The sequence below is a fragment of the Rattus norvegicus genome, chromosome 9 (genome assembly GCF_036323735.1).
Source record: "Rattus norvegicus strain BN/NHsdMcwi chromosome 9, GRCr8, whole genome shotgun sequence".
NCBI classification, from domain to species: domain Eukaryota; kingdom Metazoa; phylum Chordata; class Mammalia; order Rodentia; family Muridae; genus Rattus; species Rattus norvegicus.
The window spans coordinates 43347438-43372621 of NC_086027.1; the positions used below are offsets into that span (position 1 = coordinate 43347438).

The following is a 25184-nucleotide window of genomic DNA, read 5'->3' on the forward strand; positions in this document are numbered from 1 at the left end:
GGTGTCTCTTCACAGCAAAAGAATAACAAAATACTGGCAAGCAGAATTCAGCAACACAGTAAGAAAAATTATACATTATGACCAAGTTGGCTTCATCCCAGAAAGGCAAGGTTGGTTCAATCTACGTAAACTAATAAACTCATCTGAATTAATGAGAAATTTCCAGTCCAGCCCTCCTGCTCTCACTTGCCCCACACCCTCCACAGTAGTTTTCAGGCAGCAGCCACAGTACCCTATGTCGGACAAGAGCAGGCTACATCAGCCCTTATCCAAAAGGACCAGACTTACCCTACAGTAACACAAAACCACAATTCGCTGTCCTGGTTCACTCAGATGTCTGCATCCAGCCCTTGCAGTCTTAAACTCACTTGTTTCTAGTTCACCATGCTTCCATAGCCAACACAGGCCTTTCAACAAAGAAAACACTGGCGCTCCTTCCCTGAGGCTTACAACACACTCTTCTGTCTGTCTTTCTGTCTTTCTGTCTTTCTGTCTGTCTGTCTCTCTCTCTCTCTCGCTCTCGCTCTCGCTCTCTCTCTGTGTATTTGTTTAGTAATTATTTACCTGCCACTAGGATATAAGTTTTATAATAGAATAACCTGTCTATCTAAGTTCAAGATCTATGGTATATAAAATTATGAGATAAATCATTATGGGTAAAGAGCCACAGCTTCTCAGACTGCTGGATGAGACAAGGAAGTAGCCTTCTCCCATCATCCCCTAAGCCCTAACCATCTGCTGTACCACAGCTCCAATCCCACATATTTCACTGCTTTGCAACTCCTATGTCTCTCAGAGCTTGAAGATCTGAATCCCCTCACTGTACAATCCCCTCTAACAGCACAGGTATCATCCACCATTCCTAAAAGTTATAAACACGAACCCTGAGACCCAGTCATAGCCGTAACAGCTGCAAGTCAAGGTGTGCTTAGCTGTGTTTTTCTCTTCTGTGTAAGTGGATTACAAGCCCTATCTGCCTCAGAAGTTTGCGGTGACTTCCAGAGAGACAGGAAACAACAAAGAGTGTGAGCGGTAAACAGTGTAGAGAAGAAAGTTCCTTTCTTCCCACAAAAGCTGTCTGCAAGGCAAACTTATAAAAGGAACAGGGAAAGGACTCTAGAGTGTTTTCAAGCTTAGTAAAACACCTAGTCAGAATGAGCTCTGAGGCACTAAGGGTTCCTTTGCTTGCCTATGTTGTACCCGCCCCTCCATGAGCCCCTAACAATCCACCCTGCATTTCTGGTGAGGAGATTACATTTTGGAGCTCGTGGAGTCTCTTGATCCCACGAATCACCAAAGTGGCAGAATCACAGCCTCAGGCTAAGCAATCCTTTTGGCCATGGTAATTGGCCAGGTATATGATACCGTTTGCATAATACCCCCTAAAATTTGATGTGTCAAAGTGGTACTCCCTCACAATGGGAATACATTTGGAAATGAGGCTACTGCAGAAACACTAGAGCAGGGGCATTAACCCAATATAACCGGTAGAAGTAGACATGTGGAACACATATAGACAATTCCATGTGAAAACTACAGTTATATTGTTACAATACCAATAACTCAGAGAGACCTGAAAGGCCCTTCTCCAACAGTTCAAAGCAGCACAGACCTGCCTGTACCTGAATCCCAAGTCTCCACCCTCCACAGTCAGGAGACAATGAATAATACTTCTTCTAAGGCTCCAGCAGGTTATGCTACTCTGACAGAGCAGCCATTTCAAGCATAACGAGTATGAAGACAGAGAATGGAATTCAAGCACAAGAAAAAGAAGCTTGTGTGGATGCTGTGTTACAGGATATGATGTCTGACGCACTTCCACTACTGTGAAAAAAGCCAACCAAGGACAAAGCATTTGCACATGCATCTGGGTAAAAACAACTGCAGAGAAACAGCTGGATACTACTGCAGACATCAGTGTCACGCATACAGCTGCTGGACTCCTTGAGTTTATGCACTGTGGTTGTTTGTATACACTCAGCCCAGAGAGTAGCACTATTAGGAGGTGTGGCCTTGTTGGAGTAAGTGTATCACTGTGGGTGTGGGCTTTAAGACCCTCATCCTAGCTGCCTGGAAGACAGTCTTCTCCTAGCAGCCTTCAAATGAAGATGTAGAACTCTCAGCTCCTTCAGCACCATGCTGCATGCTGCCATGCTCCCACCTTGATGATTATGGTCTGAACCTCTGAACCTGTAAGCCAGCCCCAAGTAAATGTTGTCCTTGTAAGAGTTGCCTTGGTCATGGTGTCTGTTCACAGCAGTAAAACCCTAACTGAGACATGGGCTAACATTATTGGTTCAGATTGTGTACTACAATCTCTGCAGCAGGGGAGTACTAGGATGCTCTCTGCCATTACAAACAGGAATGAGAGAGAAGCCTCACCATGGCCTCAAAATCAGTACCAACATCCCAGAAGCTTCCAAAAATACATGGTGATGGCTTTGGTGACTATGGAGATCTGGAGCCACTCTATTTAGTGGATGCTATTTACTGAGGTGTAATGTCCTGGAAAAACTTCGCACAAAGAAGTGCTGTCCAAAGCATCAGCAGAGAAATGAACTAAAAATAAGAACCACTAAGAAAGAGAGCCAACCAATAGACAAACAGGTCCACAGCGGTGATCTCATTATTTTTATCTATAAAGACATTCTGGGACAGAGAAACAAAGAAACATTTTAAGAGTATCAACTATAAAAAGCTTTTTAATGTATCATGAAATTAGAGATGAAATATCTTAGCAGCTAAATACCTAATGAGTCTGAGCGTTTAACTCAGCAGTAGACCCTATCTTAGAAAACATACAAGGCTCTAGATTCTATCATTAACATCACATGCCCACATACTCATGTTTTCATGAAAAAAAATTAAGTATTGATATGGTGTTTCCATGAACTGCCTCAGCTAAACAAAAACAGTCAATATTTTAGCCACACCAAATGCTAACAAAACTGAACGATGCATGCTCCGATGACCCTACAAGTCAATGATAACAGTTTATACCAGAAAACACTACAATTTAACTCAAAAGAATAGCTTACCACATGCTTACACGATTGTCATTACAGCTACATGATCGCTCTTTGACTGTGAAGTACTCCTCTACATTAAGTATAAAAAAATGCACCAATTAAAAAGCAAAAACTGACCTAAATTAAGAGTGTCATCACTCTAGAGTAAGACTTCCACAAACTGAATCCACTCTTCTTGTTCAGCACGACTCCCAGTGTCATCACGTAACACTCAGCAGCAGCCATCACTGTTTCTAATACTTAACTAGAAACACTTTCTCCTAGGGCAGAGGGCAGGCTTGGCCCTAGATGACTCTCTAGCAAGCACAAGGCCCTAGGTGTCAACTCCCAACACTGCAAAATCAGAAAACCAAAACTTGCTTCTACAATGCCCTCTGCTGATAAAAAAAAAAAAAAAAAGCAACTCACAACAGAAATCTAGGGGTTATTTCCTACCGAAGACCACGTGGTTTTAAGAGCCACATACAAAGTCCATCTCTAAGCAAAAGCGACTTGATGACTAACCCAGAGAGGCCACTGCCATATCAGTACACCATTAGTGCTGTTAGAAGAAGCCATAACAAAACCAAGTGTGGAGACACACAATTAACATAACACCAGGGGCAATCCAGAATGTCAGAATGAGAATATTAACTTATTAACTTACTCCATAGAAGAGCACAAAACAAAGCCACCAGGGATTGATAATGATGTCAAATGAGGAAGTAAGAGCACTTACTGCCAAGGCCTTAGACAGCGTGGCTCTAAACTCGTTCAGGATAATGGCCACAATGTCCTTAAGTGGCACATAAGCAAAGCCGTCTTCCAAGTAGACTTTCCTTCCTCTGAACAGGTCCAGAGCGTCAGCAAAGGGGACCTGGGATCCAAGGGAAACAGGGATGTAGGTCAGTACCTGTTGTTAGGAGACCCTAACAAAACGGGTCTTCAAACCCATTAGACTCAGCAGCTCCAAAAGGAGGAGAGAGACATTTATTCCTTACAACCAAAGGACTAGCATTAAGAAGAATTAACAGCATAAAAACTAAATGTCTTAGAGTCCATGTTCCAAAAGACAGTAATAACAATAACAAGTCAAAACAGAACATTTTCTTTTTGTTGTAACCGACATATTTCTGAATTATAAACACCAAAATTTCAAACTTTGACTTCAAAATCTTTAGACATGTTATCTTCACCTCCTGACAGACTGAGAATTGTGCCAAATACTACTGCCCTAATTTTTATTTTTCAGAAAAGCATCCAGAGCTCAAAATTACTTATAATTCAAAGTTAATCCCAAATCTGTTTCTCTGTGTCTGTTCCTCCACTGGAGAAGCTACATGAAGAGCTTCTCTAACACTGAGAACTAGAATAAAGACCCTTCCGTTTCACTATTAAAATCTGTTGTAAGGATTTGTTTTAAAATGAAATAATGATTAAGTACTACGAATTATCCCACTATAAACATAATATGATCTTAGCTGACTGTGAAAATCATCCTTCCGAAAAATGTTTTTTTCATTATTTTTAAAATGAAGCAAAACCTTAAGATGAACACTTTCCTTAAATGTCTTAGGCAGCTGGGAAATCCACAGGACTGCAGTTTGGTGTATCTGACATCTTATGCAGGCTGTGAGCCATTTAAACACTTTTTAATTTGTTTCATTTTTACACTACATCTATATGTGTGTGTTTGTGTGGGGGTCTGAGCACATGTTAATACCCAGTCCAGGGTGGCAGAACCCCTGTAGCTGGACTTACAGGCAATTGATTTCTGGGAACCCAACCAGGATCCTCTGGTAGAGCTACATGAGCTCGTAACCACTAAGGCACATCTCCAGCCTGAGATCACATGCTTTTTAACTAGAAAGCTTTTGACAAATACTGCTTTCCATGAGTACAGCATAGTTCATACACCCAAACGGTCCACAATTTAAGGACAGAACAAGACAAAACACCTGTGGACCATCAAACAGCTGCCCGGGGAGCCATGAGAGCTACAGCATCCTGGTTCGCCAGGCACAGCAGTGGCATGGGGCAGTGCAATGCAGGCAGGAGCAGAACAGCATTTGGAAGCAAGCTACAGTCCGGATCTGCTCTAGTCTGCTAGCGGCTCATGGTTTAGTGAGTGGAATAAAGTCCTCTGAACCTCAGAGGCCCAATCTGTAAACCTGGGAAAGGGAAGGAGCTCAGAGGTGACATGACCCTCCTTGGCTATCATAGTCCAGGACTCTAGGTTACTGTGGTGGCCACAGTGCACACAAAAATGCCCAAGCATAAGCAACCGATGCCTTGAGGGCCCAGCAGTGGGAAATGTGTGCTGTAAGCCAAACCTAGCTCCCATCCACTAAGGTTCAGGAATGCCTTCCCACGGGAAAACACGTAGGCTTAGAGTGTCAGAGCCCATGTGCAACAGAACCACACAAAGCCACAAGCCGAGGCATGGATAAGGGCCCGTGACCAGCCGAGGGAGCTCTGGAAAGGCGCCACTTAAAGACTATTAGAGTCACAGTAGTGACAAGGAAGGCCCCGAATCATATACAGCTTCAGCAACGCCCAGGAGGCTTTTCTTCAACAGGATGGCCTGGGACGGATCAGAACCCCTCAGAGGAAGGAGGATGTCAGTGTAAAGCACGGAGCAGCACTGAGTGTGACAACAGATGTGTTCACACCAGGCAGCAGCTGTGGTGATGACGGTTTACATACCTTATACACTGACTCCGATTCCCACCTGACCCCACTTAGGCTGGGAGAGGACGCCATGATATCCTGTTCCCGAAGGGTCTTCTCCTCATCACTGATCTATGACAGAACACAGTTGACACGGGAATTCAATTTCTTCAGTTTCACTAAAGCATTTGCCCACTGTAGACAACATTCCACGTGTTTATATAAACACATTATTACACTTACTATCTCACCATTTCCAGTGATTGTTAAATCATTCTTACCCCTAATGAAGGCAAAATGTGGAAAAAAAATTTAACTTTAATACTCTTCAAGGTTTTTTTCTGACAATATTTGAAGGTATTCGTTCAAAAATGAAAAGGTAGCAAAAGGCCTTAGAGATGGCTCAGCTGGTGGGTTGCTTACTTAGTGTGACTGCATTCAGTCCCTAGCAATACATGGGCACGGAGGCACGCTTCTACGCCAGCGCATGGGAGGTGGAGGAGACAGGAGGATCAGAAGTTTAAGGTCACTCTTGTCAACATAATGAATTTAAGACCAGCTTGGGCTACATAAAATACTCTCGAAAATAAAAATAAAGGACAAGGGAAGTACAACAAGCAGAAGTAAAGCCAGGCACAGTGAGGCCCATCACCTCAGGGTAAAGCCAGCCACAGTGAGGCCCATCACCTCAGGGTAAAGCCAGCCACAGAATTTCAGAGGCTAAGAACCATGGCATGAGTTTATGGCCAACCTGAGCTGCATAGTGAGCTCCTAAGTTTAAAAACAATAAAGTCACTAAAGACGAAACCAACACATTAGCCAGTCACGCGCTATGCTAGTTTACTGAAGTCTCTACTACAGTCCAGGATGGCCTGGCGGATTTCTCAGATTTTCAGCCACAAACAAAACTTGAGACTTAAACACTACTTTTTCAAGGAACAGCTAACATTTTATTATCTTGAGGTGATTACATCCTCAGGAGAAAACTGACAGCCCTGACTAGATAAAAACTCTAAACTCCTATACAAAAAAGAAGAGAAAAGAGCTGGAGAGATGGCTCAGCAGGTAAGAGCGCTGACTGCTCTTCTACAGGACCTGAGCTCAGCTCCTAGCAGCCATATCGGGGGTCACAATCTTCCATAACTCCAGTTCCGGGGGATCTGACACCCTATTCTGGCCTCCACAGGCACAGCACACACGTGGTGCACAGACATGCATGCAGGCAAAACACCTATACACATGAGAAGGTGCAGAAACAAAGGTCAGAGTGAAACGCAGGGAATGCTGAGGGAAACGTCAACATCGTATGAAGTCCTCGTCACTCTCCTCCGGAAGCACAAACAGCGGCTCACACCTCAAACAGGAAGATGTGAGCGCCCGCGCTCATGAGTGCAGCAACAGGCACCAATCTTGAAACCGATATGGTTTGTTTGCTAGTGGGACCCACTGGGTGACCCAGGCTGCCCTCACTCAGTTGTTCTCTGCCAGCCCCTTGAGTGCCAGGGTTAAGCAAACAGTTGGTGACAGTGACTTGGACACGGGGACCTTACTCAGTGCTGGCAGGAATACAAACTGCAGAGGTGGCTCTGAAAGGTAGAAAAGGAACTGTCATGTGACCCATCTATGCCCCTCGGGAATATATGCCTGAGAGACTCCATGTCCTACCCCAGAGACACATGTCCATCACTGCTCTGCTCTAACCGGTGGAGTCGGAAACAGCCGATGTCCATCAACTCATGAACAATGGAAATGTGAAATGTTAGTGGAATCTTATTCAGCTGCTCACGGTCGCCCTGTCCTGCTCTCTGTTCCCCTCCCTAACATTTCCTTTCCTGTTCACAGCCTGTGTCCTACTAACCCATATCCTGGAGTTCCCTCTCCTCCACCCCCCTGCAATGACCCCTTTCTACTTGCCTGGTTTCTACAAATACCCAAAGCTAAACCCACAAATCTAAAAGACACATCTCTGTGTATCTGGGTTACCTTAATCTGTATAATTTGTTCTAGAAATTTACAGAAAATTCAGGAGCTACAATAAAGATCAGACTGAGAAAATATGTCCATGGTGCAACTGTGGCATAATTGTTAAAGAGGTAACCACCGGCTTTCAGCCTGGATTTAAGGCCTGATACCCAAGGGGGACCTGGTACTACAAGCCTTGACCAAGAGTGAGTAGCCAATTTAAACCCTATTTTTTCAGTAAACACTTATTTGAAATTTTAATATGCACATTGACGTCCCCTAACATTAATAGTAGCAATTGCTTAGACGTACTGTTTTACACCAAAATAATTTGCCAAACTGAAGTTACAGACAAGGGTACCAACCTGCTCTTTTTACAGTGTCTTGTTACATCAGCAAAGAAACTGGTGTCAATATCACTGAACATGCACACACACACACACACACAGAGAAAGGCTCTTGTCACACAACAGAGCTTCCAAACATATCAGTACATATGAACCGCTAATACATCAACACATACTGTAATACAGTAGCTTCTATTTCCTAATTTCAAATGTTGGTATGTTAGCAAAACACCAGATTTTAACTGCTTACAAGGAGAATGCCAGGGAGGTACACATAAGTGTTCAGAGGCCTCAAGAAACAAGGCTCTAGTTACAAGAGACTTTACATGTCCAAACAGACAGTTGCCTTAGGAACAAAATCCAGACACAATGAAGTCAAGAACTTTAAGTGGCTAGAGAAATGGCTCAGCGGTTAAGAGCATTGACTGCTCTTCCAGAGGTCCTGAGTTCAATTCCCAGCGACCACATGGTGGCTCACAACCATCTGTAATGTGATCTGATGCCCTCTTCTGGTGAGTCTGAAAACAGCTACAGTGTACTCATATACATAAAATAAATAAATAAATCTTTAAAAAAGAATGTAATACTGCTTCCTTTCTCTAAAAGCTGGCCTCCCAAATAGAAGGAAGTTATCTAATCCTTCTTCCGTTAGAATGTGTGAAATTAGGAGCACAGCCAGAAGATGCAGCTCTGTACCGACAAAGGCAGAGTTCACTCTCTCATACACTGGAGAAAGGATAAAATTAATTCCCCCTTTCAAAGTAATCAAACATATTTAATCTAAAAATCCATGTTATCTCCTGTTATGAATAATATCACATTCTCCTACGTTTTCCTCCGTGGGTTAAAGCCTTCACTCAGAAGCTGGAGAGATGGCTCACCAGCTAAGAACACTTGCTGCTCCCGTGGAGGACCCAGGTTTGGTTCCCAGCACCCGAATTAGGGCTCCTGACCACCCATCATTCCCATGCCAGGAACTCCAATGCTCTCTTCTGGCTGCCCTCTTCAGTCATTAGGTACACATGCGGTACAAAGCATAAACCAGGTCAAACAGTTGTACACATAAGATAATCTAATCAAATATTTAAGTTCACCCAATTGTCACTTACACTCTAGGGCTTTCTTTGTCTACTTAGTTACAACTAAGTGAGTTCAAGAGAGCAGAGCCCTGAGGGCTGGTCGACTGGATCTAAGAGCAGCCCCAATGAAACATAGTAAATAGTAAGTGATAACTTGGGGTTATTGCTAGGCAGGTAGATTCTAACAGCATGGAGGGGAGGTGGCTGCCCTGCTACTGTGCTGTTTAGGGCTTATTGTAAATATGAAGGTTTGTGTGTGTCTTTTATCTGGGAACTGAATGGGCAAAGGTGGGGTGCAAACCCCAGGTCGGCATTAAAAATTTCTACAATAGCAAAGTCTCACTCAAAATGCAAAGTGACTAGCTATTATAAGATGCTCTTAACTTTCCAAAGTATTTCAACTTTCCAAAGTATTCCTGCATACCACCTTCTGTCCTGTTCTCTCCTAGCAGATGTGAGCATGCTTCATTTGCTCAACTTCTTAGGGAGACAACCTACAGCAATCATAAAACAGACTGGCCCTCAGAAAGAGAAAGACAAGGTTAAGTTTTACCTTCCTGCTTTCTGCTACAAGAGACTATGAGTAAAAATCTGATAGAGTGGAACTATTATAAAAGAACAGTAATACAAAGTAGAAGAGATTTTATTTTTAATTACAAATATAATTACGTCATTCCCTCCCTTCCTCTCCTCCCTTCTAGCCCTCCCACCATCTTTCTTCCATCCTCCCTTTCAAATGTACCCGCATCTTCATTAATGATTGTTGCCGCGCGTGTGTGTGTGTGTGTGTGTGTGTGTGTGTGTGTGTGTGTAAACAGATAAATAAAATGCAAGCTCTGAGTCCCCTTGGAATTGCCCACTTGTATGTTTCTAGGTCTGGCCACTTGGAATTGGATAAGGAACCATCCCCAGGGAGGCTACCTCTCCCTCTATAAGCAGGTGTCAATTGCTTGTGCTTTTCACCCAGAGGGAGGGCCCAGCAGCTGTTGATTGCTTCTAGTTCTTCTCCTGTGGGTCTGGCTCTGCGATAATTCTCCCCTCTACACAGGAAAGTCAACCACAGTTGGAATTGTTCAGGTCTTGTTTAGAGAGCCGAGCTCTACTGTTGTATTTCAAGGGAGCGGCTTTATAAAGTACATTCTTACAGCATTTATAAAGTACAATCTTACAGCAGTCCTTCCTCCCTGTCTTCCACAATGTTTCTTTGGCCTTAGAAACAACCATACTGTGGTGGGGCCAGAAAGCCGGTCCACTGGGGAAGCCAGTCAGAGCAAGAGTGGCTATATATGTCTAAACCCTGAAAATCTCGTCCTGAGGCCAGCATGAATAGGACTGTTTTTCTCCCTGTTCTGGGCCTACATGTCCCAAGGCATGTAACTCTAAGGCATGACCCTCACTTCCCCTGAGATAGTCATTTATTCTGGTAGCCAGATTATAGTGTTTAGCTTCCTCTCTCCCTATAAGGACATGTTCAGCAAGCCCATGGAATTCCTCTTCATGCAAATAAAGCACTCCCAGCACCTCAGCATCAGCCAATGATGCACAATCACCCTGAAAATCCCTACCCCTGTCCCAAGGTTTACACAGCCCTTGTCACCCCAGTTAAGAGAGCTGCTGCGCTAAGAACCTTCTCCAGAGAAGTCTGCTTCTCCCGCACTCACTCTGACCGAGTTCCTGTCCAACCCACTGGCCCAGCTGAGAGTCATCCCTTCCCGTCCAGCCCAGTGTGCAAGGCGTCTGGATAGCCCAGGGCAAAAGCAGGCCAGCCGACAGTATTCTACACAGTATCTTTTGGAGCTGGGCATCTCATGGTGAGTTGGTCTCTCCATGTGATTAGTGTGGCTTCCTGTAAGCATCTCCTGCTGCAGGAGGAAGCCTCTCTGATAAGGGGTGAGACCTACATTCATCTGTGAATACAACAATAAGTATAGGAGCACAGTGGAGCACTTTACCATCCCGGGTACCACACAGCCCTTTAATAAAGTCCTGATGTGTATTCTCCTCAATTGTTCTCCAACAGCGACTTTTGCTCTGCACATCACTGGTCTAAGAGGATTCCCAGGAAAAAGAATCTTCTTCCCTAAAAAGCAGCCTATGAATTCCTGAAAATGTCCCCTCATCTGGCTTTTTCAGTTTTTCAGAAATCACCCATCTTTTTGTAACAGAAGACCTACTCTGTACCAAACACTAAATCAACCCAGGAGAGATAGACCCAGAGAGAAAGGCGGCTTGTGAAAAGTACAACTAAGAAACCATCCAGCAACAGTCCAAGACAGAAGGCCAAGGTCTGAAAATGGGTCCTTTGGGATACTGGGAGAGAATGGGGCTCTTGGGTCCTGAGAATGGGGCCTTCCATCCCCGAGGAAGAGGCCTTTCAGGTAAGTAATTTAAGCTGCTCAGGAGCAATGCCAAGCAGAAACATGAACGCCAAGTGCTTGTCATAAAACCCAAGGCAAAGGCATCTCCTACAGGGAGAGACACTGGCTACGATGGCTGAAGCATAAAGACAGAGGCAAAGCAGATGTGTGCTGGGATGTGAGAAAGGAGACGGTTAAAGGAGCATGCAAGGCCTGAGCCCTGAGAGATGACTCTCAGAAAACTGGAAATAGTTCTACCTCAAGGCCCGGCTGTACCACTCCTGGGCATATACCCAACAGATGCTCCACCATCCCACAAATGCACTTGCTCAACTCGCTTATAGCAGCTTTAGTCATAAGAGCCAGAAACTGGAAACGACCTAGATGTCCCTCAGCTGGAGAATGAACAAAGAAAATGTGGCACATCTACACAATGGAATGCTCTTCAGCTACTAAAACCAAGGCATCGTGAAGTTTGCAGGCAAATGGACGGAACTTGAGAATAGTATCCAGAGTGAGGTAGCCCAGACCCAAAAGGACAAGGATGGTACTCACCAGTAAGTGGGTATTAGCCACAAAATACAGGATGCCCATGCTACACTCCATAGACCCAAAGAAGTTAAATAAGAAGGAAGGCCCAAGCAAGAAGCTTGACTCTCACTTAGAAGGGGGAATAAGAGAATCATCAGCGGCAGAAGGAGGGAGGGAACTGGGTGGAAGAGGGGATGGGGAAGAGAATGGGGGTTAGGGATCAGGTGAGGGAGGGACAGTAGAGAGGCCCAGGTGGTCATAAAAATGAAAGGAAATCCACAACTGACAGGGGTGGAAGGTGGGGGGCATCTCCAGAATGTAACAGAGACCCAGGATAAAGGAGGCACCCAAGAATCAAGGGAGGATGGTCACCTTAGGTGTGAGTCATAGCATTGGGGATATAAAACCTGAAGAGTCCACCTCCTATAGCCAGGCAGGAACACCAATGGCGCAATAGGGACAACAACCAACCCACAAAACTTTCAACCCAAAATCTATCCTGTCTACAAGACATGCAGACACAGGGGATAGAGAAGAGGCTGAGGGAATGGCCAACCAATAACCTGCCCAACCAGAGACCCATCCCATTGGTCAAGCACCAGGCTCTGACACTACTGATGATGCTCTGTTATGCTTGCAGACAGGGGCTTAGCATGGCTGTTCTCTGAGAGGCTCCACCCAACAGCTGACTCAGACAGATAGAGGCACTGCCAGTGGATGGCGCTTGGGGACTCTTACGGAAGAACAGAAGGAAGGACTGTGGGCCCTGAAGGGGAGAGGAACTCCACAGGAAGACCAACAGAGTCAACCAACCTGGACCCTTGGGGCTCTCAGAGAATGAACCACCAACCAAAGAGCATACATGACATGGGTGGACCTAGGCCTCCTCACACACATGTAGCAAATGTGCACCTTGGTCTCCATGTGGGTCCTGGACAACTGGAGCACAGGCTACCCCAAAAGCCGCTGCCTACAGGTGGGATATGTTCTTCTAGCTGGGCTGCCCTGTCTGCCTCAATGGGAGGATGTCCTAGCCTCCCAAACTAGATGTGCCAGGATGGAGGAGATGCCTGGGGGACCCTACCTGCTCAGGGGAGAAGGGGAGTGGGGGGAGAAGGACTGTGGAAGGCAGTGACTGAGAGAGGGGCAGGGAGCAGGATGTAAAGTAAAAAAGTAATAAACATGAATAAATAAATAGCCTGAGCCTCCAAACTGAGATAAAACAAAATGGGTTACTTTAAGCTTCTGTGTTTGGTTCTCAGGTTTTGGTTCTGTTTTGCTTTGGGGGTTGGGAGAGTTGTTTTGTTGTTTTGTTATGGTTGCTTTGTTTTGTTTCTGTGGCTTCAATACAGAAATCATTACCAGTACTCTTCAAGCTAGTAAATATTAAACACTATTTCCTATTTTCAGTTGAATTATGTTTTCATTTAAATATAGAAAAGGCAGTCATATATCTGGGATTTTTTTGGGGGATATTTTAACTAGAAAATCACAAACACAAAAATCAGAAAGGAAGAAAGGAAATAATTATCACTAAGTTTTTGTGCTAACTCAAATTTGTAGGATGCCGTGGCACATTCCTCGCAGGTTGTCATTTATAATTTTTTGAATCATTAAAATTAGAAGGTGAGTGGTAATTTAACATTTGTGATAAGTATGCTGATGAATCTGCAATACTGACAAGCTCCAATGTAAGATCAATTACTGGTTACATTAGCACTGTTCTCTCCTTCTTAGCAGAATGGGCACATATGGAATGTACCAAAATGTACAATTAAAAAGACTAATTTTTTTTAATTAAAGCACAAATTTTCTCTTCTGTACGAAAACAAACTTCTTTAAAAGAAAATAATAATTACTGCTAGGCTATTATTATATATCATATATATTGTTGTATGTAATAATTATGCAACAATATCATTAGGTAAGAACTACACATAATGCAATAATAATTATGTAACAATAGTAACAATGAGGCCATGGTGGCACCAGAGCTGAGGAAGGAGTCACTGAATTCAAGAACACCTGGGCTACATAACAAATATCAGGCCAGCCTGGGCTACATAGCAAGGATTAACTTATACTAGAAATCTTAAGTTTCCTAAGCATGCCAAAGTAACAGATACAAGTCAGACCTTACAATCTGACTAGATCTGTAAGTCATGCTGTATTGGCTGCTTTTGTGTGTCAAGTTGACACAAGTTGGAGTTATCACAGAGAAAGGAGCCTCCCTTGAGGAAATGCCTCCATGAGACCCAGCTGTAAGGCATTTTCTTAATTAGTGATCAAGTGGGGAGGACCCAGCCCATTGTGGGTGGTGCCGTCCCTGGGCTGGTGGTCTTGGGTTCTATGAGAAAGCAAGCTGAGCAAGCCAGGGGATGCAATCCAGTAAGAAACATCCCCCCATGTCCTCTGCATCAGCTCCTGCTTCCTGACCTGCTTGAGTTCCAGTCCTGACTTCCTTTGGTGATGAACAGCAATGTAGAAGTGTAAGCTGAATAAACCCTTTCCTCCCCAACTTGCTTCTTGGTCCTGATGTTTTCTGCAGGAATAGAAACCCTGACAAAGACACACGCACTCCTCTCAGCTCGTTCCACAGCACTCCTTCAGCAGCTTCCAGGACTGGGCTCAGTGCTCACAGAAACACAAAGCAAAGGACCACTCCCTAAACTAACTATACTCTAACTCTAGCAAAGGCAGAGAAGAGAGGACTCCACCAGCAGGGAATGCTGAAGGCAGCAGTCTTCTGTGAGAGGAAAAGGAGTGGTGGCCAGCACTGACAGGAAGAGCAAAAGCTCCACTAGGCTGGGGGATTCCCTCCAGCCCTGTAGGGAGCAGGAGAGAAGTACAGAGATTCCTGAGCAGCCAAGACAGGAGGAAATTCATCCGTGGTGGCTGAGAAACTCAGAAAGACAGGTAGGCTGGGTTGGAACAGAGAAGAAGAGGAGCACAAGAGGCATGAAGTGAGTTCTCCCAGGAATCTATTCCAGAGCTCAGCTCAGTAACCAGCCAAACTAAAGGCATTAAACGGTCACAAGGAGCACTTGCTGACCCCACAGGGCAGCTCACAACTGCCTATAACTCTAATTCCAAGGGTTTCTATGCCTCCCACCTCGGCAGGCTACTGCACACATGCAGTGCACATACACACTGAGTAGAACACGCTCAGGCACCTCCTACACCTAAACCAGTGTTTAAGTCATAACAGCGCCATTGAGCTATGGTTTGTCGGGGAAGCACAGGCCAGCATGCAAAGGCATCCAGGCTGCAATACACAGTGAGACATGCTTTGCCCCACCCCGAAGACCTGGGAGCCTGGAAAGCCCATGTGGGGCATCAAAATCAAAAGTCCTTCTAAGCAGCTCATGTATTTGTAACTGTCTCTACCTCTCTCCAAATCATGGCTGAGTCGCTCCTCAGCCAGTATGGTCTACAAATATGCTACAAATACAGAAATACATGAAGTAATGATGTGTAAATAACAAAGCACTGTGTAACACAGGGGGCTATCTAGACTCTTCTAGATACCAAGGGGAAGAAAGCCTACTTAAGTCAAGGGCCAGCAAGATGGCTCAGCAGGTAAAAGGCATCTGCCACCAAACCAGGTGACCAGAGTCCAATCCCTAGGACCCACATGGTAAAAAGAGACAAGTGGCCCTTACAAGTTATCTCTGACTTTTACATCTGTCACGGCATGCAGACGCCGTGCATACACACGTGCACACATGCACCCACACAGCGTCTGTGTCCAATAAAGCCTCTATGTTCTCACCCCTTTAAATTCATCCTGGTTTTACTTTTCTTTGACCAAAATATTGTACTCTCTGTTAACCAACTTTCCTTTACTTCCTTTGACACAGCGTGACTGTGACCTACACCGACTTTCTATCTCTGACACACCCTTCCTCACCTTGTGTTTCTACAGAAAGAGTTTAATGGTCTAACCATTTTCTCAGCAAATCCCCTCGGCTCCTGGAGCAGGAAATGCTATTCTCCGCCCCTTACAGCCATATGCCTCAGCACAGCACTGCAATCTTTACACTACATGGATTTTACTAAACAGGAGCCTATGTATAAATATATCCTATTTGTTATGTCCCCAGTTTTTATTACAAAACATGATAAACGTTTTCTGACTAAAATACACAAACTACTTCAGATGACAGAATTGAATCTGAGAAATTCAGGAAAATATAGAACAAGAGGGGAGGATGCTGGGTAATGAAATACCAAAAGACCAAAAATCATCAGTGGGAGATTATGAGTAGCATACAATTCATCAACACACAAAACCATCATTTCACGCAAAAAGAAAGAAATACTCGGATGTAGAAACTATTCACCTGTACTAATTGGAAAGCACCTCAGGGGTGACCAAGAGCACAGTAAATCACAGAATTATAGGCCTGACCTGGAAGACAAGGACAGAAATACAGACAAAGATGAGTATTAGGAATGATGAAATAAGTCATGAAGCCGAGGCGATGTAAATAAACAGCAGCACATTTAAACAGAAGTATTCCTTCACAAGCTCTCCTATGGGCACATGGGTAATGAGGTAATTAAAGCAATATACCTCCCATTAACCTTACAATATAAGTTTAAGACGGTATTCACTTTAACTTGTTTCAAATCTTAACAGCGCCCTTTCTCTGCCCAGTAACCGCTCCTGTCAGAGGCTGGACCTAATATGTTGTGGATAGGGAGAGTGGGGGAAGTGCGCTGGGTCCCAGTGACAAAGAAGACTGAAAACAAGCTCTTGAGCCCAGGACTTTGTCTAGTTTGCAGTTCTGTTGCTCTATAAAACATTCCAACCAAAAGCAACTTGGGGAGAAAAGGCTGAATTTGGCTTGGGGCTTGCAGACCACTGTCAAGGGCAGTCAAGGCAGACACTCAAGGCAGAAAGAGGCAGAAACAGAAGCAGGGACCGCAAAGGGCACTGCTTACCAACTTGCTTTATCATGGCTTGCACAGCCCGCTTTATACACAGGCCAGGATCATCTGCCCAGGGGTGGCACTGCCACAGTGAGACAGGCTCTCCCAATCATTAAGCTCCCACAGCCTTGCCACACAGGCAATCTAATGGAGGCCTTTCCTCAAATAAGGGGACCTTACTAGACTCGTGTCAAGTTGACAAAACTTAACCAGCAGGTGCACTTGAAAGCAACTGATTTGGGTGTGTAGGTAACAATCCCTATAAACGGATAATAAATAAAATTTAAAAGTAAACCCTAAAAGAGGTTCATCTACAGCTCAGTGGTAGAGTGTGCACCCAGTATGTACCCAGCGAGATCTTAAGTCCAATTCCCAACCCCCCTCCACCAAAAACAAAACAAAACTTCTATGAATCACAATAATCAAAATTAAAATCTCATTGAAATCAAGATAAACAAAACAGACTCAGGAAGCGTCAAGATAAAAGATGACAGCTCATAAGAAACCATCTGTAATTCAGCAGAGAACCGCTGCTAGCAAGAACAAAGAAGAAAATAAAAACGGGGAGAATGAGATAGGAAAATAAGAAGATCCTGTGAGACACTGACTGGCACACATGGCCAAAAGAATGGGGAATTTAATGCAATGATGGCTGACACTTTCCCAAGGTCTACACAAGACACCAGCTATATTATTTAAGAGACTGGTGAAACCTAAGCAGGATAATCTAAAAAAGAATAATTCTAAACCTAAGGATGTTTAAATCAAACAGAAGTGAACCAAACACGTCCTACAAGGAGCTTTAAGATGTTTTAAAGAGCAGAGTGGAGCTGGAGAGACAGCTCAGCGCTTACGAGCACACACTGCTCTTCCACAAGACCAGGTCCAGTTCCCAGAGCCCCCATGGGAGCACAAAACTCCAGAAGTCCTCCTGTGGTTCCCACGGGTACTGGGCACTCAGGTGGCACAGACGGACAGACAGAGAAAAGACCCACAGGCATTAAATAAATTAAAATAAAAGAGCTGCCTTTCTTATCAAAGACAGCCCACCTCCTGATGACAGGCATGAAGGATGCAGACAGCAGGATGTCAATACAGCACTCTATACGAAGGGCCTCTTCCAATAAAGACTGCCATCTGTTTCCATGGTTTCTGAGTAAAAAGGCTGTTTCATCCAGTCCCCTCCCCAGATTAAAATAAACAAGGCACAATAGTAAAACCTAAAACTATCCTTCAAACCATGAACTTGAGAATTCCCGGACTGGACACCTGAGAAAGACAAGCACTCGTCCTTCCCTGTTAATCTCCACAGTGAGAGAGCACTGCTTTGAGGTACCAATGGGTTGCTTACTGCCCTGGCTCCTCAGTACATGAGGAGATCAAAGGATAAGAGACCACCTACCTTTTTTTGGTTTCTTTATTACATTATTTGATAGTTTGAGTATTTCGCCTACGTTATACACAAGAGGGCACCCAATCCCCTGGAACTGGAATTACAGGCGGTTCTAAGTGCCATGTTGGGGTGCTGGGAATCAAGTCTGGGTCTTGTGAAGGAGCAACAAGTGCCCGTGAGCACCTGCCACATCTAAGAACCCATTTACATTCTTCCTCGGATCCCCTCCCTGCACACTCACACACACACTCTTTCCTGTTTGGAAAAGGCTTATTTAACTACAGTAATCAGGAGTTAAGAGACTAAACTGCAATATTGTAATTCATTTACCCTATTTTTATTTCAATAGTTTATAGGAACTATTAACAAACCCTCTGATCTTACATCTTTAAACTTTATAATCAGTAAATATTTTCAGACAAACTGTAGTGAAGGGTAGCATGCTTGCTTCACAAGTCCCTAGAAGTTGGTTCCCACAGATTCACTAGTAAACTAAGTCAATCAAGTCTTTGAAGTCTGTAACTGTGTCTTTAATTCCAAACTATGTATTCTACGCTCTCAGACAACTGGCAGGAAGCCTGTGTGTCTACACGGTTTTCTGTTACTGAGTTTCTAATTTTCTTCTTTACGACGTCCCCTTATGTTATCTTCTGCAATAACCTTTTGGTGCACAATTAAAAAACTTCCAAACTCAATCTTCTTTGAGGCTCCAACTGGCAAATGTTTTCCCAAAAACACAAGGGAAAGTAATTTCTTTCCCGGGTTTTACAATGCAGCCCAGTAGACAACTGTTCATCTTGATTCTATATCTTTACACTATAGAGCAGCTTGGTCATTTTCAAGATTCTTGGACAAGGGACAAACTCTGATTAATGAAAAGCTTGTTATCCGAAGTCGTCCAAGGTCAACAGTAATCAGGACAGTAAAAAATATCACTCCACTTAGCAAGGGAGAGGCGGGAAGTGTTGTCAACTGAGATCACTGTTGCAGCCATACTGATTTCAGAAAATAGAAAGATAAAATAAAAAATAAACAAAAAAAAAAAGAAAATGAAATAAAAGACCTCTGGAAAATAAGACCAGGAAAAATAGACCAGTCTGCCATTGTTGGCCCTTACCAACTACAATAAATCAAATCTGTCAATTCATTTTAATAAGTTTTATAAGTTTATAAGTTTAATAAGAATTATTAAATGACATTTCCACTGTTTTCAAGTTCAAATGGATAGAACACTAGCTTTGCCTTGTACCTGGGCAAAGGGAAGAGAGTATTTGCTCTGAGATGTCCACAAGTGCACAGAGGAACTAAGAACATTAGAAACCAGTTCTAGTATCCTGACAATGGTGTCCATCTGCTGGTCCAATTCAACACTTTAATGCCTCACCCAATTATCCCAACATTCAAAGGTGATGGGTGGGATGCAGTCTGTCAGAATCCTGCCACCTTTCTGCCTGAGCAACGCTATACTCCAGATTAACTCAGCACACAGAAACACCTTTTCTTCTTTCCTAACTCACAGACTAGATCCGACACTGTAGCACTAAATTACGTTTCCCTGTTTCCTAAAAATAGTATTTCCAGTCTCCAGACTATATATGCATGTTGGTATGACTTTTCTATAACATGCACCATCTCCTGGGCTCTCTCTGCAGGACTCATATAGAATATACAATAGCCTACATACATGGGCAAAAGGGGAGCGCAGGCAGCAGGAAAGGGAGTGAATGTCCTAGAACAGAAGACTATACTGCCGAGGACCTGGGGAAAACCAAATGCTACTTACTATTCTGCTAGAGGAACAAAGCAATAAAATGACTCCTCAGGACCTTCTGCTACTCTCACAGCATCAGAATGCTTGCTCAGCCATCATCAGAGACGCTCCCTCTGGCAGCAGATGGGAACAAATGCGAAGACACACAGCCAGACATGATGTAGTGAGAGACCTTGGAACATTCACCTAAATGGGATATCTCCATCAAATCCCTCCCCTCAGGGTTCAGGGAATCCTTAGGAAGAAGAGGCGTAAGGCGTGTAAGAGTCCAAGGGGATGGAGGACAAAGAATCAAGGCCTTCTACACACAACAGGGTTAGGGCACGTATGAGCTGGGGTGGCAGGCACAGAGCACGTACAGGTCTGCATGAAGTGAACACAGGTCCCCATCCCTAATCCTGAAGCTGTCTCCGATGGTCACGTGTAAAAGAAAATTTAGTTTTCCTCAAAGGAGTCTCACTAGGGAAGCAAACTGCTCTTAAGATTAGGGCCACGCCCAGCAGATATCAACAGAAAAGGAACTCAACGTTTGTTGAGCTAACTTTTGTCTCATGATGTTAAGCTGGGGCATGGTTTTCTTCGTTTGATTGGTTGGTTGGTTTGGTTCGGTTTGGTTTTTTGTTTTTTTTTAATCTTACAGGTCCTTTGTGTATATCTTAAGGATTCTGGTTTTATGGTATTTCTGTGTGAGCATGTGTCTCTGTGCCACAGCATTCTGTGTAAGAACTGAAACCTCTGAGTTACAGCTCCAGTGTAATCTGCAACAACTTTAATCCACTACACCAGCCAAAGTGGTCTCCTGGAAGCAAAATGTTCATTAGTTCATATATACCACTTCCCAAACGCTTGGCTATTACACTCCTAACACACACTAGCCTATGCTACCACACTTGTACTTTAAAATGTGCATTCCTTTTCATTTAACACTTCAAGGTAACATGTAATCCAACCCACATTTACCTCCACCACGTTGAGAAACTGTTAAACATGAAAGCTTCACGATACAATGAAACTGAAAAACCTCCTTTGTAAATTCCAGACAATCCAGATTGCAGTGGGACTAGGTATGAAGTCAAAGCATCCTCTTACCCTGAAACCCAGGACAAGGTGACAGCTTTTAAAGGCTCCTGTGTGTGCAGGGTGTTGCACGTGTGCACCCTGGAGATCACAATCTGTTCCCGAACTTCTGCAACATTTACAGAATCACATTCCTACTCCTCTCTAGAGTTTGCCTGGGAAGCTTTAATGCAGCTAAATCATTCTACCTTCCACAAACATACAGTTAACAGAAAGTCATTCAACCTTGAGTTTTTAGGCCTCTTCAAAAACTGTATACTGACACTTGACTGTACATCTTTTTTTTTTTTTAGCGTAAAAAGCATTTATTACTAGGAACAAAAAGAACACAGCACAAATAACCATGGAAGGATCAGCAAGGAAGATAAATTTGGAATTGCAAAGATTTCAATTTTAAAAAGTGGTCTAAGGAGAAGAGGAAGGGGGAATGGGGGGGAGAAATGTAGCCTCTGGCAATGAAATAAATATTAATCTGCTCCAGCTTGACCTGTACATCTTATATAGCTGTTGACACACTAAGACAAGAAGAATAAACTACAGACTATTGAATAACTGCATAATAAATACTCAAAAGCCAAATAGATCTGGGAAGCCAAAGTAACCTAGGTTCTGTTCTGGGTAAAGTTACCAGCCTCCTCTGGCCTCCACAAGTGTACAAACACACACACATACTGAACTGAAAGTGGCTAATTCCCTTACATACCCCGTCATTAAACCAGCATATATTAAGTACTTTCTATAAGATGGGCATTGTTTGGTAACAAGTGAGAAACAGAGAGAAGCCTTTAAGATCAAAAGAACAAAGCATTTCCAACCCTTAGAGCGTCCATAGATTGGAATGAAACAGTGACTAGGAAGTCAGTTGAGTAAGGCTGGAGAAATGGCTCAGTAGGTAAGAGTGTTTGTTATATAAGCATGAGGGCCTGAAATGGGATCCTGGGACCCACATGCAAACAGCTGGGTATGGCCCTGTGACCCTGTGAGCTTTGCAATGCCAGCACTATTGGGGTGTGGTTGGGGGAGGTGGTGACAGGGATTGCCTGGGCTTGCTGTCTCCAACGGAGCTCTAGGTTCCTTCAGTAAAAGGCCTAGCTCAAGGGAATAATGTACAGACTCATAGAGCAGGATACTCAGCACTCTCCTGTGGCCTCCACACAAAGGCGGGCACCACACACACACACACACACACACACACACACACACTCTCTCTCTCTCTAGTAGACTGGAAAAGGTTAAACAGATATGTGTATTCTCACTTAACGGTGAATAATGAATTGGAAAGAAGTCCTGACAGCCCAATGCCAAGAGTGAGAGTGAGGCTGTGAGGTTGGGTGGAGGTGGGCAGACCCTGACAGGCACGGAGGCACAGAATTGTGGCCAGATTACTACTCTGCCAGAGAAAAGAACCAAGAGCACTCGGCCGCCCTTATGCTGTCCCACTGTAACCTGCTTTCTATCCTCAGCACCAAGAAGCCTTTAAATGAACCTTCCTGTGTACCCTGAAAGTCTCATTGTTAAAGGTGCTTGCCAATGGGGGAGAGGGAACACAGAATGGACAGTAGGAAGAGTTACTTACAAACACCAGCTAAGGCCCTGGGACCAGCTCCACACACAAGGGTTGTAACTGACATCAGTGTTCCTGTCCTGTTTTGTTAAGAACATATGTGTACAAATACACACATATGTTAAAGAAAAGTGCTCATGATTGAGGTCCTCCAGCTGTTCAACTATTAATCTAGCATTCAGCACCACCACAGAACATGCAAAGAAGCAAGAGCTGAAATAAAATCTATACTCACTGTAAGACTGAAGGATTTCAAATTCTATCAGCTACATCCCTGAAGTTCATATACCTTGTCATACAGATAGAGCACATAAATTCCATCCAATGTCTATGCACACACGCACATGCACACACACAATCTTACATAAATCTTATGTGAAAGGCAGCACAGTAAAAGCAATGGATAATAGCTTATTGTGTGCTTACTGTGCACCGGACTCTAAATGCTTTGTAAACTGTACTAGGGCCTTAATCCTGACAAGTTAACAAAATGTATTTGCCATATATTCCCAGTCTCATACATGAACTCAGTTCCTGCCGCCTCCTAGCTGTGTAGAAGGAAGATCTGGCTACCAGTAAGGACAGCCTGGAACACGACTGTGGGCTGCACTCCCCTAGCTGTGTCACTTTCTTTTTTTTTTTTTTTTTTTTTGGTTCTTTTTTTCGGAGCTGGGGACTGAACCCAGGGCCTTGCGCTTCCTAGGTAAGCGCTCTACCACTGAGCTAAATCCCCAGCCCGCTGTGTCACTTTCAGCATGCACGCATAAGACCACCTCTGCCTCCGTGTGCTGCTCTGTCTTAGCAGAAGGAAAACCAGAAGAGAGAAAAACAGGGCCCCACAGTACTAACAAAGGTAAGACCAGAAATCTGATGGAGTCCAAGAAGCTCGGTGAAAGACAGAAGAGAAAGGTCAAGTCTGCTCTTTTGACACTTCCTTCTGTTCTGGGTTTGATAGGGTCTTAAACCAGATCCCATCGGGCCCCAACTATGTGGCATAGCATGGTCTTGAACTTCTGATCCTCTACCCTTACTAGGATTACAGAGGCATGAGCAACAACAACCAGTTGCTGAGGTGCTTCGAATGGAGCCTGGGCTCCAGGCACCTAGGCAAGCATCTCCACCCCAGCCTGAGGCCGGTGAAACTCTTCATGGCATTTTACCCTCCAATGCAGAGCACTTGTGATTACCCTGCCAGGCCTTAGCCTCATAACTAGTACACAAGTAACTATGCTACTCCACAGTCAGTGTCTTAATTAGAGTGACAAGTGGATTTTATAGTGGAAGTCATCTCTGAAAGGTCCACTTAGATAATCAGCATCTGCCTCTAATCAAACTGAGATGATTAACAAATTAAGCCCTTTAATTAGCATTTTACATAATTTAGGCAAATCCTTCTTAGTTTTTAGAAGGTGAATCAGAATTCATCAGTTAGAATTCCTCTAAATTTTGATTATCTTCTGTAAGCTGTATTAATTATCTAATTTTACGGCATATACAGTAAAAACAAATAAATTTAACTTAATCTTCACCTCTTAAAAGTTAATATTTTATAAAATGTACCCTAGTTCTGTCCATCTGGACAAATTAATAGAAAACCCTAAAGAAAAAATATTATCTTTTTTCCTTAAATCAACTCTCCAGAGTCAACTTCAGCCAAAATAAAAGCAATTAGCATTCTTAGAGAAAAAGAAAAATGGCAGGGGGAGGGAGGGGGAAGGGCAGAGAGACGGAGGGAACAAGAGCAGGAGGGAGGGAGGGAAAAAGAGCTGGGGGAGGGAAGAATGAGGAGCCCTGCCCTTACAGCTCAGAGGAGGCAACCCCTGTAATAAGCTGTTGTCAATCCCCACTCACAGGGAAGGAAAGCAAGCAGCCAAACTTCCATACAGAGCTGAGTGGCCTCTCTTTCTCTCTGTCTGTCTCTCTGTCTGTCTGTCTCTGTCTCTCTCTCTGTCTCTGTCTCTCTCTCTTTCTCTCTCTCTCCCTCTCTCTCTCTCTCTCTCTCTCTCTCTCTCTCACACACACACACACACACACACACACACACACACACACACACACCACAGGAGCAGCTTGTCTCTCAGAGACTCATTTTTTAAGGAATGCATATTTCTTCCGGTAACCTGGCCAGAAACCCAAGCTTACTAACCAGAGTAAAGCACTGAGCTTGATACAGAGGCCGGGTAAAAACAGGAACTGCTTAGGGTGGTGGAGAAAGTCCACTTCATGTCTAACCCACATTAAGCTCCATCTCTCATAAAGACGGAGCCTGGCCTTCAACTGGGAACTTCGAGTCTAGAATCCAACTTCTTTCCAAAGAAGGAAAGGAGAAAATTCAAAAACAAATTTGTGAACAGCAGACAACAGCCTGTGAGAGACTGAAATAAACCATGTTGTTAGCACGCTCTAAAATGCACTGCAGCAGTGCAGGCCCTGAGTGTGCACACACGCACGTGTCTGACCACAAAAGAAGTGGCAAAAATAAAAGAAATT

At 43.9% G+C, this 25184-nt stretch overlaps 1 protein-coding gene across 11 annotated transcripts in view; it reads right to left on the reverse strand.

Annotated features, from left to right (window-relative positions):
* Positions 1 to 25184, reverse strand: part of Prim2 (DNA primase subunit 2) — a 212133-nt gene that overhangs the window by 159088 nt on the left and 27861 nt on the right. For all 11 annotated transcript variants that reach the window (XR_010054582.1, XM_017596335.3, XM_006244691.4 and 8 more), the window contains 2 exons: positions 5715 to 5810; positions 3748 to 3885 (listed from right to left, as the gene is read on the reverse strand). Coding sequence is in view for 10 of the 11 variants with exons in the window: in XM_017596335.3 (XP_017451824.1) it covers positions 3748 to 3885; positions 5715 to 5810 (234 nt within the window). In the remaining variant the exon portion in view is untranslated. The remainder of the gene's footprint in view (positions 1 to 3747; positions 3886 to 5714; positions 5811 to 25184) is intronic.